The sequence below is a fragment of the Myotis daubentonii genome, chromosome 1 (assembly GCF_963259705.1).
Source record: "Myotis daubentonii chromosome 1, mMyoDau2.1, whole genome shotgun sequence".
Classification (NCBI taxonomy): Eukaryota; Metazoa; Chordata; class Mammalia; order Chiroptera; family Vespertilionidae; genus Myotis; species Myotis daubentonii.
The window spans coordinates 108161349-108179179 of NC_081840.1; the positions used below are offsets into that span (position 1 = coordinate 108161349).

Sequence of the window (17831 nt, forward strand, 5' to 3'; positions counted from 1 at the left end):
CCTGCTCTAAACATTCATTTACAAGTTTTTGCATGGTCATGTTTTCATTTCTCTTGGATATATACCTGGGAGTGGAATTACTAGGTAATTCTATGTTTAATCTTTTGCATACTGCCAAACTATTTTTCTAAGTGACTGCACCATTTTATATTTTCACCAATGGCATATGAGAGTTCCAATTTCTTCACATGTTTGTCAATACTTTGTCGTGTGTGTGTGTGTGTGTGTGTGTGTGTGTGTGTATGTATGTGTGTATGTGTATTTTTTATTTCAGAGAGGAAGGCAGAGGGAGAGAGACAGATACATCAATGATGAGAGAAAATCATCTATTGGGTGCCTCCTGCGTGCCCCCTACTGGGGATCAAGCCTGCAACCAGGCATGTACCCTGACTGGAAATTGAACTGTGTCCTCCTGGTTCATGGGTCAACACTCAACCACTGAGCCACACCGGCCAGGCTACTCTTGCTTCTAAGAGGCTTTGTTTAGACCTTTGTCTACCTAATGGTGTATTTAACTTCATGTTTAGGTGGCGTTCCAAATCAGCACTTTTATTATGCCACAGCACTGGAGGTGTTAAAGCTCTAGACACTTTTTTGTCTTTTTTTTTTCCCCAGAGGAAGAAAATTTTTATTTTGGGCTATAAATTACAGTAATCTATTTTTCCGGTTTTTGGTTGGATTACCTTTGAGCCTTTTGCCTTCTGCAGGATCTATAACAAGTCAGGTGATAGGTGATTTCATCTGCCAAGTCCTTGCTTTTAATAGCATCCTCAAATGAGGCTTTCCATAAAGTGTTGAGAGTACACAGATAGGATTGGAAAGGAAAAAAAGGCATTCATCATAGTAGGAATTAATCTATTCATCTAAAGTAGAAATTAATTTTTAAAATAAATGCTCTATTTTATAAATAACACTGATTACATTATGGGTTTTTTTTTTAATAATTTTTATTTTATTTTATTTATTTTTTATTTTTTTGGTTAATCCTCACCCAAGGATATTCTTCCATTGATTTATAGGGAGAGTAGAAGCGAAAGGGAAAGACAAAGAGATACACTGATGTGTGAGAAACACATCGATTGGTTGCTTCCTGGCCGGGGAGGAGGCATGTACCCTGACTGGAAATTGAACTGTGTCCTCCTGGTTCATGGGTCAACACTCAACCACTGAGCTACACCGGCCAGGCTACTCTTGCTTCTAAGAGGAATCGAACCCTGGACCCTTTGGTCCACAGGCTGACATTCTATCCACTGAGCCAAACCAGCTAGGGCTAAAATAATTCTTTATTGTTGAAAGTATTACATGTGTCCCCTTTTTTCCTCCATTGACCCCCTACCGCCACCCCAGGCCTTCAGCACCCTATTGTCTGTGTCCATGGGTTATGCATATATGCATACCAGATCTTTGGTTGATTACCTCCCACCCACCCACTCTCCCCCACCTTCCCTCTGAGATTCCGCACTCTGTTTCATGCTTCCATGTCTCTGGATCTACTCTGTTCCTTCAGTTTATTTTGTTACTTAGATTCCACATATGAGTGCGATCATCCACATATGAGTGGATACTTGACTTTCTCAGACTGGCTTATTTCACTTAGCATGATACTCTCCAGATCCCTCCATGTTGTCTCAAAGGGTAAAAGAGTCTTCTTTTTTACTGTTGCATAGTATTCCATGGTATAAATGTACCACAGCTTTTTTATCCACTCATCTATTGATGGGCACTTAGGCTGTTTCCAGATCTTAGCTATTGTAAATTGTGCTGCTATGAACGTAGGGGTGCATATATTCTTTCTGATTGGTGTTTCGGGTTTCTTAGGATATATTCCTAGCAGTGGGATCACTAGGTCAAATGGTAGTTCCATATTTAATTTTTCGAGGAAACCATACAGTTTTCCATAATGGGGTTCTAGAACTGGTTGCACCAGTCTGCATTCCCACCAGCAGTGTACTAGGGGTTCCCTTTTCTCCACATCCTTGCCAGCGCTTGTCATTTGTTTATTTGTTGATGGTAGACATTCTGACAGGTTACATTTTCATCTTTTATATTATTTTCCTAGTAAATGCTCAGGTCTGACATGATGGACAGTTGTGTGTACTTGGTCAGAGTATAAGTAAAGGATTTCAGATCCATTAGAGGCCCACTCTGGGCCCCTCCTTGTCTGAAGGTCTGCTTCTCAGTCTGGTCCATGGTCATGGTGGCTTGTCTCTGGCAGCCGACCTTTATTACCGAGGAGAATAGAGTCATTTCTGTTACTGGACAACTGCTAAGTCACACTCTGAGGAGCCTATGCAGGCCTCTGCCACAAGCCCGAGCTGCACACTCCTAGCGGGGGATGCTACATCAGACCAGAGGTCCTGGTGAGGGCTTGTTGCACCAGGCTTATGTGGTTTTCACTTCACTCTTAACACACCAACACTTCTGTGGAATTTGTTCCTTAAGGACACCTATGGCAAAGTCTTATCTCTGGTATAAGTTAAAAATAGTTTTAAAAACCTGAAAATAACAAAAAGTGTCAGGAGGTAGCCTGAATATAGAGGTGACAGGTGTCCCACCTGCTAGCCTCTGAGGCAGTTTGTGGCCTCGGTGTTAGGAAAACAGAATTTCTCACTTAAGCTGGCTGTGCTCCACCAAAAGCCCTGGACTGGAGAAGACCCGTTGGCATCTGTAAGGCCCAGGATGCAGACTTCCACTTTCTAAATGGGAAACAAACTTTACATCTGCGTTAAAAGGTACATGCCAGATACTTTAAGGATAGATGGAACACCTTGGTTTCTACTTCTGTGAATGGATGTGCCTGCTAACTGGACCAGGTAAGGTTTGCTGGTGTTGGGGCTGGCAGACTGACCAGGCCCCTGAAAGCAGCAATGTTCTCCACTCACTCAGCACTTGCTCATTCAGGCTAAACCCTTATTGTCTGCCAGATGTTGGCTCCTTTCCTCATCATAGAAGTGAATAGTGTGTCCCAGCCTATTTCTGAAATCATTTCTCAACTGTGTGGTTTGGGGAAAGGAGTGAACTTGTCCCAGTGAGTGAACTTCCTGCAGAAGTAACTGAGTTGTGCTGCAGGGGTGAGGGTGGGTGTGCCCCATCATTGGGCCCTGGTCACAACTCCCGATCAGGTCTGCAGGCTTGGGAATAACTGAGCTGGGTGGAGCCCTTGCCCAAACCTGACCCTGGAAGCCTTGGACCAGCAGTCCAGTTTCTGTCCTCCACCTGAGCTGCTGGCACAGTATCTTATGTAACAAAAATATAAAATTAGGGAATTTCCTGATTTCGGTGCAAGTATATTTGTTTATTTTTTTAATTAAATCTTTTGTTTTTAAATTAAATCTTTATTGTTCAGATTATTACATTTGTTCCTCTTTTTACCCCCATAACTCCCCTCCTCCCAGTTCCCGCCCCACCCTCCGCCCTCACTCCCCACCCACTGTCCTCTTCCATAGGTGCATGATTTTTGTCCAGTCTCTTTCCGCATCTCCCACACCCCTTTCCCCCCCAAGAATAGTCAGTCCATTCCCTTTCTATGTCCCTGATTCTATTATGATCACCATATTATTCACTTGATTCTTAGATTCACTTGTTGATAGATGCATATTTGTTGTTCATAATTCGTATCTTTACCTTTTCCTTCTTCTTCCTCTTCTTAAAGGATACCTTTCAGCATTTCATATAATCCTGGTTTGGTGGTGATGAACTCCTTTAGCTTTTCCTTGTCTGTGAAGCTCTTTATCTGACCTTCAATTCTGAATGATAGCTTTCCTGGATAAAGTAATCTTGGTTGTAGGTTCTTGGCATTCATCACTTTGAATATTTCTTGCCACTCCCTTCTGGCCTGCAAAGTTTCTGTTGAGAAATCGGCTGTCAGTCGTATGGGTACTCCCTTGTAGGTAACTGACTGTCTTCCTCTTGCTGCTTTTAAGATTCTCTCTTTATCTTTTGCTCTTGGCATTTTAATTATGATGTATCTTGGTGTGTTCCTCCTTGGATTCCTTTTGCTTGGGGTTCTCTGCGCTTCCTGGACTTGAAAGTCTATTTCTTTCACCAGGTGGGGGAAGTTTTCTGTCATTATTTCTTCAAATAGGTTTCCAATATCTTGCTCTCTCTCTTCTTCTGGCACCCCTATAATTCGGATGTTGGTGCGCTTGAAGTTGTCCCAGAGGCTCCTTAGACTATCTTCATATTTTTGGATTCTTTTTTCATTTTGCTTTTCCGGTTGGGTGTTTTTTGCTTCTTCGTATTTCAAATTTTTGACTTGATTCTTGTGATCCTCTAGTCTGCTGTTGGAACTCTGTATAATATCCTTTATTTCAGTCAGTGTATGCTTAATTTCTAGTTCGTCCTTTTTCATAACCTCAAGGGTCTCACTAGATTTCTTGAGGGTCTCACTACATTTATCGGCAGTCTCACCAGACTTTTTGAGAATCTTACTAAATTTATCGCCGGTTTCTAGAAAGTTCTTGAAAAATCTTAAAAGTGTGGTTTTGAACTCTATATCCACTCGTTCACTTTCCTCCATTTCTGTCATTTGTGACCTGTTTCTTTGTCCCCGCATTTTTTATGCTTCCCTGTGTTGGTAGAGTGACTTTCTGTGCTAGGTGTTCTATAGGGCCCAGTGGCTCAGCCTCCCTAATTACCTGAGGTGGACACTCTTGGTGCACCCCTTTGTGGGCTTTGTGCACAGTTTTTTTGTACTTAAGCCTTGATTGTTGTAGGTATCACTGGGAGGAATTGACCTCCAGGCCAATTGTCTGTGAGAATCAGCTGTGTCTGCAGTGGGAGAACTTCTGTGCTGTAGACACCCTTATGAGGCAAGACTTGCTTCAGTGGGGCTTTGGTGCTCACTGAGTCTGCCCCCTGAGTGTGTCCCTTATGGATCTGAGGAGTTGTAATCTGGATGGTCCCACTCTGACCAGTGGGTACACTGGCACTTGGATCTCTAAGGAGGTGCTAATTTAGCCCCTGCCTGAGGCTACCCAGCAGGAGCTATGGAGAGATCTGCAGATTCGTCTTACTTGTTTTGGTTTTGGAGGTGCCCAAATGAGGCCCAGCTGTGAAGCAATGCAAGCTGCTGTGGGGCCTTGGGCCTTCTCTTGGAAGTTCTGGGTCTGTCTGGCCCAGCTGCAGTTTGTTAGGTAATTTTCAGATTGCAAAGGGCCATGCCTTTCATATGCAAAAGCCTCTGGGCACAGCTTGGGTGGGGCGGGGTCTCAGGATCAACAGAGTGGAGCAAGCAGCTATGGCTGATCCTCAGCCCTGCCCTAAGGGACCCCGCTCTCAGTGTCCCGGTAATCGCTGCAAGCACCTCTGAGAGAAAGCCGCCCTCGAGTTCTGAGTTCTTCCCGCTGCCAGACAGTCCAGTTTCTCCCGTATGAGTTTAGGTCCCAGAGACTCACCCAGAACTGGAGTTCAGAGCAGTCGGGGGCTTGTGACTCCCTCCCGATCAGAAAGACAGCCGCGTCCTCAGTTGGCAGCTCTTTCCGTGTGCTCATCTGTACCTCTGCACTTCTGCACCTCCTCTGAGTCTCAGTGTGCTTTTCTCTTTCCTTCTAGTTGTAGAATTTCCACTCAGCCAGCCTTCCTGTGGTTCTGGATGATGTCCGTTTTGTCTTTTGGTTGTATTTTTGAAGTGGTTGTGCGAGGCAGCAATTTCCGGTGTTTACCTATGCTGCCATCTTGGTTTCTCTCGCAAGTAAATTTAATATTAAGAAGAAGTTAAGGCCCTAGCTTGTCTGGCTCAGTGATAGAGTGTCAGCCTGTGGTCAAAGGCACATGCTCGGGTTGCAGGATCAATCCCCAGTAGGTGGCATGCAAGAGGCAGCCAATCAATGATTCCCTCTCAACATTGATGTTTCTGTCTATCTCTCCCTTCCTCTCTGAAATAAGTAAAAAAGAATACACACACACGCACACACGCACACACTAATGGCCTGGTGCACGAAATTCATGTCGGAGGGGGGATGTGTCCCTCAGCCCGGCCTGCACCCTCTCCAATCTGGGACATCCCTCTCGCAATCCGGGACTGCTGGCTCCTAACCGCTCGCCTGCCTGCCTGATCGCCCCTAACCATTCTGCCTGCCGGCCTGCTCGCCCCCAACTGCCCCCCACCCCCCGCCACTGTCCTGCTCGCCGCCATTCCCCCCGGCCCCCACCGCCAGCCTGATCACCCCCAACTGCCCTCCCCTCCTAACTGATCGCCCCTAACTGTCTCTGCCTCGGCCCCGCCACCATGGCTTTGTCCTGAAGGTTTCCCGGTCTAATTAGCATATTACCCTTTTATTAGTATAGATTTTTTTAAAATATATTTTATTGATTTTTTACAGAGAGGAAGGGAGAGAGATAGAGAGTTAGAAACATCGATGAGCGAGAAACATCGATCAGCCGCCTCCTACACACCCCCTACTGGGGATGTGCCCCAACCAAGGTACATGCCCTTGACCGGAATCGAACCTGGGACCTTTCAGTCCACAGGCCAACGCTCTATCCACTGAGCCAAACCGGTTTTAAGTTAAGTTTTCTCTTGATGTTAGGCAACTCCTGGGTTCCTCCATCTTTTGGTCATTGGGAGTGTGGCAGATAGACGGCTTCTGGGGAGGGAACTTCTCCCTGCATAAGGGACACTCTGAATTGGTGTCATACCACTAGGTTCTTTTCACTTTTTTGATAGTATCATTGAGGCAGCACAGAAGTTTTACATTTTGTGTAGTCTAATTTATCTTTTTTTTTTAAAGTATATTTTTATTTTTTTTTAGAGAGGAAGAGAGAGAAACATGTGCCCTAAGAATCGAACCGTGACTTCCTGGTTCATAGGTTGATGTTCAACCACTGAGCCACACCACCAGGCTAATTTATCTATTTTTTGTTTTTGTTCTTGTTTTTATAAAAAATATATTTTACTGATTTTTTTACGGAGAGGAAGGGAGAGGGATAGAGTTAGAAACATCGATGAGAGAGAAACATCGATCAGCTGCCTCCTACACATCCCCTACTGGGGATGTGCCCCAACCAAGGTACATGCCCTTGACTGGAATCGAACCTGGGACCCTTGAGTCCGCACGCTGACACTCTATCCACTGAGCCAAACCGGTTAGGGCTCTTTTTTGTTTTGTTGCTTGTTCTTTTAGTGTTATATTACTACTCTTCTTTAAGGTTGTGTTGATTATGCCTTGGGTTTAAGATTTAGTAGCAGAGATAGTGGTGATGCAGTTAGCAGGGCTATAGAATGCAGAAGGGGAAGGGTGTGTGTTTTAGGGTTGGGAAATACTTGGGCAACAGAAGGCAGTAAATTCCACTTTTATATACTATACTGAGTTTAAGGTACAGAGAAGACAAAGGAAAAAAAAAAATTAAATGGCCAGCTTGAAATATATGTCTGCAGGAAAGGAAGGAAATCTGGACTAGAAAAAGAAGGCAATTGTGAGGCATCCTGTTAGAATGATAAGTGAAGCTACAGAAATAGATGAGATCTACCCCGAAGGGGGCAGCACCTAAGAGAAAAGGGGGGCATAAACAAACAGCCTCATGAAGATTATTTACCTGTTTTGGGGGAGTGTGTGGAGGAATATTTGGAGGGAAAAACAGTATCACTGTCATAGGGACAAGGGAACATATAGCAAGGAGAAGGATGTGACTGGTATTATCACACAGGAAGTGGAAGCAGGAGCATAAGAAGAATAGGGAAGAGACGCTTGGTACAAAGAAGTCACTGATGGTCTTTAGCAGGGATGAGGGGTAGCAAATTTGGACTGAGGGTGTCAGTAGGTGGGAAGACAGCAACGATTGCACTAATTTGAAAAAAAGGAGAAAGATAACTTAACAGAAACACAGAGTGATAAAAGGTTTTCATTTTGCTTTTGAAGATTAAGGGTTAAGTATTTTGTGGGCTAAGGGGAAGGAGAGAGAAAAGATTCAATGGGAGGGATTAATTGATAGGCCTAAGTTTTATAGATGGGATGGACTATGAGTGATGAGTTGAAGAATTAACCTTTTGAACTTAATTTCACCAACAGCCTCCCCCATTTCTTTATTTTTTTTTTCCTTCCAAATCCCCCCCCCCCCCCGAAGTTTGAACACCTTTTTTACCTCCCCCATTTCTTAGGGCAAACTTCCTACTATCCTTTTTTAAAATTTATTTTTTTTTCTTAAGTATATATATATTTTTTTCAAAATATATTTTTATTGATTTTTTACAGAGAGGAAGGGAGAGGGATAGAGAGTTAGAAACATTGATGAGAGAGAAACATCAATCAGCCGCCTCCTGCACACCCCCCACTGGGGATGTGCCCGCAACCAAGGTACATGCCCTTGACCAGAATCGAACCTGGGACCCTTCAGTCCGCAGGCCGACGCTCTATCCACTGAGCCAAACCGGTTAAGGCTATTTTTATTTTTTTATTGATTGCAGAGAGGAAGGGAGAGAGAGATAGAAACATCAATGATGAGAATCATTGATCAGCTGTCTCCTGAATGCCCCCTACTGGGGATCAAGCCCACAACCTGGGCATGTGTCCTTGATTGGAATCAACCCTGGGACCGTTCAGTCCACAGGCTGACGCTCTATCCACTGAGCCAAACCTGCTAGGGCCCTAATATTCTTTAGTATAGTGTTTGTATCACCATTTTGGGAAAGAATGATCTAGTTTAAGAGCATGTCAATGTCAGGGACCTTATCATTAAGGTATAGCCCCTGGAACATAATAATTATGGTAATGGTAGGTTGGTGGACAAAGTAAGGAAAGGAAGAGAGTCCCATCACCCGGGTCTAGAAGGCAAGGTAGTAAGAATGGGTATAAATGCAGGTAATGAAGGTGAGGAGAGAAGTTGAAGTTCACAGTGAATAGCCTCCATCCCATCAGTTGAGCAGGAGACTAGTGGACTGCTAATATCAAGTAGGGTGGAGGCTTCTACTGTCAGTCTTTTCTGCCATCATTCTTTAACTTGTATTTTCATTATAGATTTGTGATACTAGTGACCCAGTGCACAGATTTGTGCACCTTGAATGGAAATTAATTCGAAGGTGGCCGCCAGGGCAGGGCAGGATTGGGCGAGACGGGCCGGACATGCCCTGGAGCCAACCTCCCGCAGCCCCTCCCTGGCTGGCCAGCTGCACCTGGTGTGGCTCCATGGCTCAAAAGGTGTCTGTGGAGTGAGTGGGGTTCCTCCGGCAGGTGGGGTCCCTCGACCTGGCCTGTGGGGATTGGGCCGAAATCGGCTCTCCAACTGCCGGGGTCCAACCCCAGCAGGTCCAGGGGTCCCCAAAGGTGTAGACGGAGTCGGTGAAGAAGGAAGGACATGGAGACAGCGTTCAGTTGATCAGCAGCCTAGCCAGGATCTCTAGCCAGGATCTCCAGCCAAGTTCTGGTTAGGATCTCCAGCCAGGTTCTGCAGGTTCTCCAGCCAGGTCCAATCACCAGGTTATAGTCAGGTTCTCTTGCCATGTTCTATAGTCAGGTTCAGTCCAGGATCTTTTGCCATGTTCTCTCCAGCGAAGTTCTTCTGTCTCCAGGCTCCGTGTAGGTTCTGTCTTCTGAATTCTGTGTTCTAAGTTCTGAGTCTTGCTGTCTTGTTACATCTGTATTTATACCAGTTGATTCAATCCTATCAATCTCTATTACAAAGGTTAGGGCGTTTCTTATCTCCATTCCAGGGAGTAAAGATTATGTAGCTTAAGCATGATTGTTCATAGTTAAAGTGATTAATTACCCGCCTGGCACTTAGTTGAGGGGTTTTATTCCCTCCCTAACTTCAGGGGAAAATCCCTACCTGGGGATTCAACCTTTCTTGGAGAGGTGACCTTGGTTAAAACACAGCACCAAGAAGGTGAGCAAACATATTAAGAACCGTATGCCATATATGCCAGGTCCCTTGAAACAGCAAGGATGGACCGGCTCCCGGCATCCGACATCCCCCGAGGGGTCCCCGAGTGCGAGAGGGCACTCTGCAAAGTTGCTGTCGTAGCAAGTGTGCAATAAGCCAGATTCCAGTAAACCAGATTCAGGGCCGACAGTGCCCCAGCAGCAACATAACCCACGGCTGAAGGTGGAATCGTGCAGCTTTGCGAGGAATTGCGCTCCCTCCACTCTACTTTCGGGGTATGTCACCCGAGAACCGCCGCTGCCAATTTACTGCAACTTGGCAGCTCTGCGTTGAGCGTCTATCCCCAGTTTGTGTCATAGCAACCAGTTGGACGGGCAGAGGGACATTTAGCATATTAGCTTTGAGATATATATATAGATAGTACATAGATTCCTTGTCATTATAAATAGTGGAGCAGCACACCCCTGCTGATTTTTAACACCATATTTTGTGTTCCCAGTTGATGCTTTCTGAGTGGTTAATTGACGTCCCTTCGGATTTGGGGCAGGAATGGATTGTGGTTGTGTGCCCTGTTGGAAAAAGAGCGCTTATCGTGGCCTCCAGGGTGAGTAGCTGCCTCCTCTTAAATCACCATTGCCTTGTCTGTAGTAAGAGGGATCCTTTGCACTTCATGTTCCTTGTCCACCACAGCAGCTATGCCTGGCATGTGGATTGAAATACTTGCCTGTAGGAAGATTTTTTGAAAGCCATCTTTAGGCTGATGACACCTCTGCAGAGTGTGGGAGCAAGAGTGTGAGGAGAACTGATGTCTAATGGTACCTTTCTTTCCAAATAGGGTTCTACCAGTGCCTACACCAAGAGTGGTTACTGTGTCAACAAGTTTTCTTCACTTCTGCCAGGAGGCAACAAGCGAAACTCAACAACTGCAAAAGGTACCTACATGAAATTGTCTATTTTTTTTTAAGTTTATAATTACTAGGTTTTTTAATCAGTAAAAGAAAGTGTAAGGGAAACCAAGATGGTGGCATATGTAAACACCGGAAATTGCTGCCTCGCACAACCACTTCAAAAATACAACCAAAAGACAAAACGGACATCATCCAGAACCACAGGAAGGCTGGCTAAGTGGAAATTCTACAACTAGAAGAAAGAGAAAAGCACACTGAGACTCAGAGGAGGTACAGAAGTAAAGTGCAGAGGTATGGAGGCACACGTGGAAAGGGCTGGCTACTGAGGACACGGTTGTCTTTTTCGATCGGGAGGGAGTCTAAAGCTCCCGACTGCTCTGAACTCCAGTTCTGGGTGAGTCTCTGGGGACCCAGACTCATACAGGGAGAAACTGGACTGTCTGGCATCGGTCGGAACTCAAGGGCGGCTTTCTCTCAGAGGTGCTTGCAGTGATTACTGGGACACTGAGACACGGGGCCTCTTAGAGTAGGACTGAGGAGCAGCCATAGCTGTTTGCTCTGCCCTGTTGATTCCCTGAGACCCCGCCCCACCCAAGCTGTGCCCAGAGGCTTTTGCATATGAAAGGCATGGCCCTTTGCAATCTGAAAATTACCTAACAAACTGCAGCTGGGCCAGACAGACCCAGAACTTCCAAGAGAAGGCCCAAGGCCCCACAGCAGCTTGCATTGCTTCACAGCTGGGCCTCATTTGGGCACCTCCAAAACCCAAACAAAGAAGAGGAATCTGCAGATCTCTCCATAGCTCCTGCTGAGTAGCCTCAGGCAGAGGCTAAATTAGCACCTCCTTAGAGATCCAAGTGCCAGTGTACCCACTGGTCAGAGTGGGACCATCCAGATTACAACTCCTCAGATCCATAAGGGACACACTCAGGGGGCAGACTCAGTGAGCACCAAAGCCCCACTGAAGCAAGTCTTGCCTCATAAGGGTGTCTACAGCACAGAAGTTCTCCCACTGCAGACACAGCTGATTCTCACAGACAATTGGCCTGGAGGTCAATTCCTCCCAGTGATACCTACAACAATCAAGGCTTAAGTACAAAAAGACTGTGCACAAAGCCCACAAAGGGGTGCACCAAGAGTGTCCACCTCAGGTAATTAGGGAGGCTGAGCCACTGGGCCCTATAGAACACCTAGCACAGAAAGTCACTCTACCAACACAGGGAAGCATAAAAAATGCGGGGACAAAGAAACAGGTCACAAATGACAGAAATGGAGGAAAGTGAACGAGTGGATATAGAGTTCAAAACCACACTTTTAAGGTTTTTCAAGAACTTTCTAGAAACCGGCGATAAATTTAGTAAGATTCTCAAAAAGTCTGGTGAGACTGCCGATAAATGTAGTGAGACCCTCAAGAAATCTAGTGAGACCCTTGAGGTTATGAAAAAGGACGAACTAGAAATTAAGCATACACTGACTGAAATAAAGGATATTATACAGAGTTCCAACAGCAGACTAGAGGATCGCAAGAATCAAGTCAAAGATTTGAAATGCGAAGAAGCGAAAAACACCCAAAAATACGAAGATAGTTTAAGGAGCCTCTGGGACAACTTCAAGCGCACCAACATCCAAATTATAGGGGTGCCAGAAGAAGAGACAGAGCAAGATATTGAAAACCTATTTGAAGAAATAATGACAGAAAACTTCCCCTACCTGGTGAAAGAAATAGACTTTCAAGTCCAGGAAGCGCAGAGAACCCCAAGCAAAAGGAATCCAAAGAGGACCACACCAAGACACATCATAATTAAAATGCCAAGAGCAAAAGACAAAGAGAGAATCTTTTTTTTTTTTTTTATTGCTTAAAGTATTACAAAGGGTATTTCATATGTGTCCATTTTTTTCACCCCTCCCTAGACAGTCCCCTAGCCTCCCCTATCCCCCAGTGTCTTATGTCCATTGGTTATGCTTATATGCATGCATACAAGTCCTTTGGTTGATCTCTTACTCCCCTACCTCCTGCCCCCCAACCCTCCCCGGCCTTCCCGCTGCAGTTTGACAATCTGTTTGAGGCAGCTCTGCCTCTGTATCTATTATTGTTCAAAAGTTTATAATGGTCTCTATTATCCATGAATGAGTGAGATCATGTGGTATTTTTCCTTCATTGACTGGCTTATTACACTTAGCATAATGCTCTCCAGTTCCATCCATGCCGTTGCAAATGGTAAGAGTTCCTTCCTTCTTAGAGCAGCATAGTATTCCATCGTGTAGATGTACCACAGTTTTCTAATCCATTCATCTACTGATGGGCACTTAGGCTGTTTCCAGATCTTAGCTATGGTGAATTGTGCTGCTATGAACATAGGGGTGCATATATCCTTTCTGATTGGTGTTTCTGGTTTCTTGGGATATATTCCTAGAAGTGGGATCACAGGGTCAGATGGGAGTTCCATTTTCAGTTTTTTGAGGAAACTCCATACTGTCTTCCATAGTGGCTGCACCAGTCTGCATTCCCACCAGCAGTGCACAAGTGTTCCTTTTTCTCCACATCCTCTCCAGCACTTGTCGTTTGTTGATTTGTTGATGATAGCCAGTCTGACAGGTGTGAGATGGTACCTCATTGTTGTTTTGATTTGCATCTCTCGGATGATTGGTGACTTTGAGCATGTTTTCATATGTCTCTTGGCTTTCTGAATGTCCTCTTTTGAAAGGTGTCTATTTAGGTCCTTTGCCCATTTTTTGATTGGATTGTTTATCTTCCTTTTGTTAAGTTGTATGAGTTCCCTATAAATTTTGGAGATTAGGCCCTTATCAGATATGACATTGGCAAATATGTTTTCCCACACAGTGGGTTTTCTCGTTGTTTTGGTGATGGTTTCTTTTGCTGTGCAGAAGCTTTTTATTTTGATGTAGTCCCATTTGTTCATTTTCTCTTTAGTTTCAAGTGCCCTAGGAGCTGTATCAGTGAAGAAATTGCTTCGGCATATGTCTGAGATTTTCTTGCCTTTGGATTCTTCTAGAATTTTTATGGTTTCCTGTCATACATTTAAGTCCTTTATACATTTTGAGTTTATTTTTGTGTATGGTGTAAGTTGGTGGTCTAGTTTCATTTTCTTGCATATATCTGTCCAATTTTCCCAACACCATTTATTGAAGAGACTATCTTGGCTCCATTGTATGTTCTTGCCTCCTTTGTCAAATATTAATTGAGCATATTGGTTCGGGCCGATTTCTGGGCTCTCTATTCTATTCTATTGATCTATATGCCTGTTCTTGTGCCAGTACCAGGCAGTTTTGAGAACAGTGGCTTTGTAATACATCTTGATATCTGGTATTGAGATCCCACCTATTTTGTTCTTTTTCAGGATTGCTGCAGCTATTCGGGGTCTTTTTTTATTCCAGATGAATTTTTGGAGAGTTCGTTCTAGATCAGTGAAGTATGCCGTTGGTATTTTAATGGGAAGTGCGTTGAATTTATAGATTGCTTTGGGTAGTATGGACATTTTAATGATGTTGATTCTACCAATCCAAGAAGATGGTATGTTCTTCCATCAGTTTATGTCTTCCTCTATATCTTTTTTCAACGTCCTGTAGTTTTCTGAGTGGAGGTCTTTTACCTCTTTAGTTAAGTTTATTCCTAGGTAGCTTAATTTTCTTGGTGCGATGGTAAACGGGATTGTTTTTATAATCTCTCTTTCTGAAAGTTCACTATTGGTGTATAGAAATGCCATAGATTTCTTGGGGTTAATTTTGTATCCTCCTACATTGCAAATTCATGTATTAAGTCTCGCAGCTTTTTGATGGAGTCTCTAGGGTTTTGTATGTATAATATCATGTCGTCTGCAAATAAGGACAGTTTTACTTCCTCTTTTCCAATTTGGATGCCTTTTATTTCTTCTTCTTGCCTAATTGCAATGGCTAACACCTCCAGTACTATGTTGAACAGGAGTGGTGAGAGGGGGCATCCCTGTCTTGTTCCTGTTCTTAGGTGAAATGGTGTTAGTTTTTGTCCATTGAGTATGATGTTGGCTGTGGGCCTGTCATATATGGCTTTTATTATGTTGAGGTATGATCCTTCTACTCCCGCCTTACTGAGAGTTTTTGCCAAAAATGGGTGTTGAATTTTGTCAAATGCTTTTTCTGCATCAATTAATATGACCATGTGGTTTTTTTCTTTCAATTTGTTTATGTGATGTATCACGTTTATTGATTTGCGGATATTGTACCATCCTTGCATCCCTGGGATAAATCCTACTTGGTCATGGTGTATGATCTTTCTGATGTACTGCTGGATCCGATTTGCTAAGGTTTTGTTGAGGATTTTGGCATCTATGTTCATGAGGGATATTGGCCTGTAATTCTCTTTCATTGTGTTGTCTTTACCTGGTTTTGGTATTAGGGTGATGCTGGCTTCATAGAATGAGCTTGGAAGTGTTCCTTCCTCTTGAATTTTTTGTAGTAGTCTGAGGAGGATAGGTTTTAGTTCTTCCTTGAATGTTTGGTAAAACTCCCCTGTGAAGCCATCTGGTCCGGGGCTTTTGTTTGATGGAAGCTTTTTGATGACTGCTTCAATTTCTTCCATAGTTATTGGCCTGTTGAGATTTTTATATTCTTCCTGATTGAGTTTTGGAATGTTGTATTTTTCTAGGAATTTGTCCATTTCCTCCAGGTTGTCTAGTTTGTTGGAGTAGAGCTGTCCATAGTATTTTTTAACAATCATTTGTATTTCTGTGGGGTCTGTTGTTATTTCGCCTCTATCGTTTCTGATTTTGTTTATTTGGGTCCTCTCTCTTTGCTTCTTGGTGAGTCTGGCTAGAGGTTTGTCAATCTTGTTTATCCTTTCAAAGAACCAGCTCTTGGTTTCATTGATTTTCTGTATTATTTTTTTGGTCTCTATGTCATTTATTTCTGCTCTAATCTTTATGATCTCCTTCCTTCTGCTCACTCTGGGGTTTTCTTGTTGCTCTCTTTCTAATTCTTTGAGCTGTAGAGTTAGATGATTTACTACCATTTTTTCTTATTTGTTGAGATAGGCCTGTAGAGCTATAAACTTCCCTCTCAGGACTGCTGTCATTGTGTCCCATAGGGTTTGGATTGTTGTGTTTTCATTGTCATTAGTTTCCAGGATGTTTTTATTTATTTATTTATTTTTATTTTTTTTCGATTTGCATATTAGCTTTTATTATATAGTACTGCAATCAAAGGAAGGGATGTAGGTGGGTTACATGAAATCTATTGGTGATAGACTAGAGAGGCAGGAGAAAGCAAAGCAGGGAAACTCCTGTGCTGGGGTCTGACCCCAGCAGGTCCAGGGGTCCCCAAAGGTGTGGACGGAGTCGGCGAAGAAGGAATGACACGGAGACAGCGTTCAGTTGATCAGCAGCCTAGCCTGGATCTCTAGCCAAGTTCTGGTCAGGATCTCCAAAGGTGTGGAAGGAGTCGGCGAAGAAGGAATGACACGGAGGCAGCATTCAGTTGGTCAGCATGGTTGGGTTCTCTTGCCTGGTTCTATTGCCAGGTTCTGTAGGCATGTTCCCTCGCTAGGTTCTCCAGCCAGGTTCTGTCCAGGTTCTCCAGCCAGGTTCAGTCACCAGGTTCTAGTCAGGTTCTCTTGCCATGTTCTATCCAGGTTCTGTAGCCAGGTTCTGTCTCTAGGTTCTTCAGCCATGTTCTCTCGCTAGGTTCTGTGGCCAGTTTCTGTCCAGGATCTTTTGCCATGTTCTCTCGCTAGGTTCTGTCTCTAGGTTCTGTGGCCAGTTTCTGTCCAGGATCTTTTGCCATGTTCTATCGCTAGGTTCTGTCGCCAGTTTCTGTCCAGGATCTTTTGCCATGTTCTCTCCAGCGAAGTTCTTCTGTCTCTAGGTTCTGTGTAGGTTCTGTGTCTAGGTTCTGTCTCCAGGATGTTTTTAATTTCTTCTTTGATCTCATCGGTAACCCAATCAATATTTAATAACATGCTATTCAGCTTCCAGGTGTTTGAGTATTTTGGGTTGTTTTTATTGTAGTTTATTTCTAATATTATGCCATTGTGGTCTGCGAAGATGCTTTTGATGATTTCAATCTTCTTGAATTTGGGGATACTTTGGTTGTGACCCAACATATGGTCTATTTTTGAATATGTCTTATGAGCACTTGAGTAGAATGTATATTCCCTGGCTTTGGGGTGAAGTGTTCTGAAGATGTCTGTTAAGTCCATCTGATCTAGTGAGTCATTTAGGATTGCTGTATCTTTGCTGATTGTTTGTCTAGAGGACTTATCCAGTGCTGTCAGTGGTGTATTAAAGTTCCCTACTATGATTGTATTGTTGTCACTCTCTCCTTTGATATCTTCCAGGAGTTTTTTTATGAATTTGGGTGCTCCTACATTGGGTGCATATATGTTTACCAGGGTTATATCTTCTTGTTGTATTGATCCCTTTAGTATTATGAAGTGGCCTTCCTTATCTCTTGTTATGGCCTTCACTTTGAGGTCTATTTTGTCCGATATAAGTATTGCTACCCCAGCTTTCTTTTCCTTTCCATTTGCCTGAAAGATATTTTTCCATCCTTTCACTTTCAGTCCGTGTGAGTCCCTTCTAATGAGGTGGGTTTCTTGTAGACAGCAGATGTATGGGTCATGTTTTTTTATCCATTCAGCCACTCGATGTCTTTTGGTTGGAGCATTTAGTCCGTTTACGTTTAAAGTTATCATTGAAAGGTACTTGTTTGTAGCCATTTCTTCTTTTGTGTGGCTGTTTTCTTTCTGAGCTTTTCATTTCTTCTTTTTATACCAGTCCCTTTAGCATTCCTTGCATTGCTGGCTTGGTGGTTATAAACTCCCTTAGCCTTTTTTCATCTGTGAAGCTTCTTATTTCCCCTTCAATTTTGAATGATAGCCTTGCTGGATAGAGTATTCTTGGATTCAGTCCTTTGCTTTGCATCACTTTGTAAATTTCCGTCCATTCTTTTCTGGCCTGATGTGTTTCTGTTGAGAAATCATATGATAATCTAATGGGAGGTCCCTTGTATGTAACTTTCCGTCTCTCTCTTGCAGCCTGTAAGATTCTCTCTTTGTCCTGAACATTTGCCATGGTAATTATGATGTGTCTTGGTGTGGGTCTTTTCAGGTTCACC

General features: G+C 43.7%; 1 protein-coding gene across 6 annotated transcripts in view; it reads left to right on the forward strand.

Annotated features, from left to right (window-relative positions):
- SNUPN (snurportin 1) overlaps positions 1-17831 on the forward strand; it is a 49126-nt gene that overhangs the window by 9191 nt on the left and 22104 nt on the right. For 5 of the 6 annotated variants that reach the window (XM_059656278.1, XM_059656270.1, XM_059656264.1 and 2 more), the window contains 2 exons: positions 10316-10420; positions 10652-10748. In XM_059656278.1, coding sequence (XP_059512261.1) covers positions 10316-10420; positions 10652-10748 — 202 coding nt within the window. The remainder of the gene's footprint in view (positions 1-10315; positions 10421-10651; positions 10749-17831) is intronic. The other variant, XM_059656296.1, reaches the window with a different exon arrangement.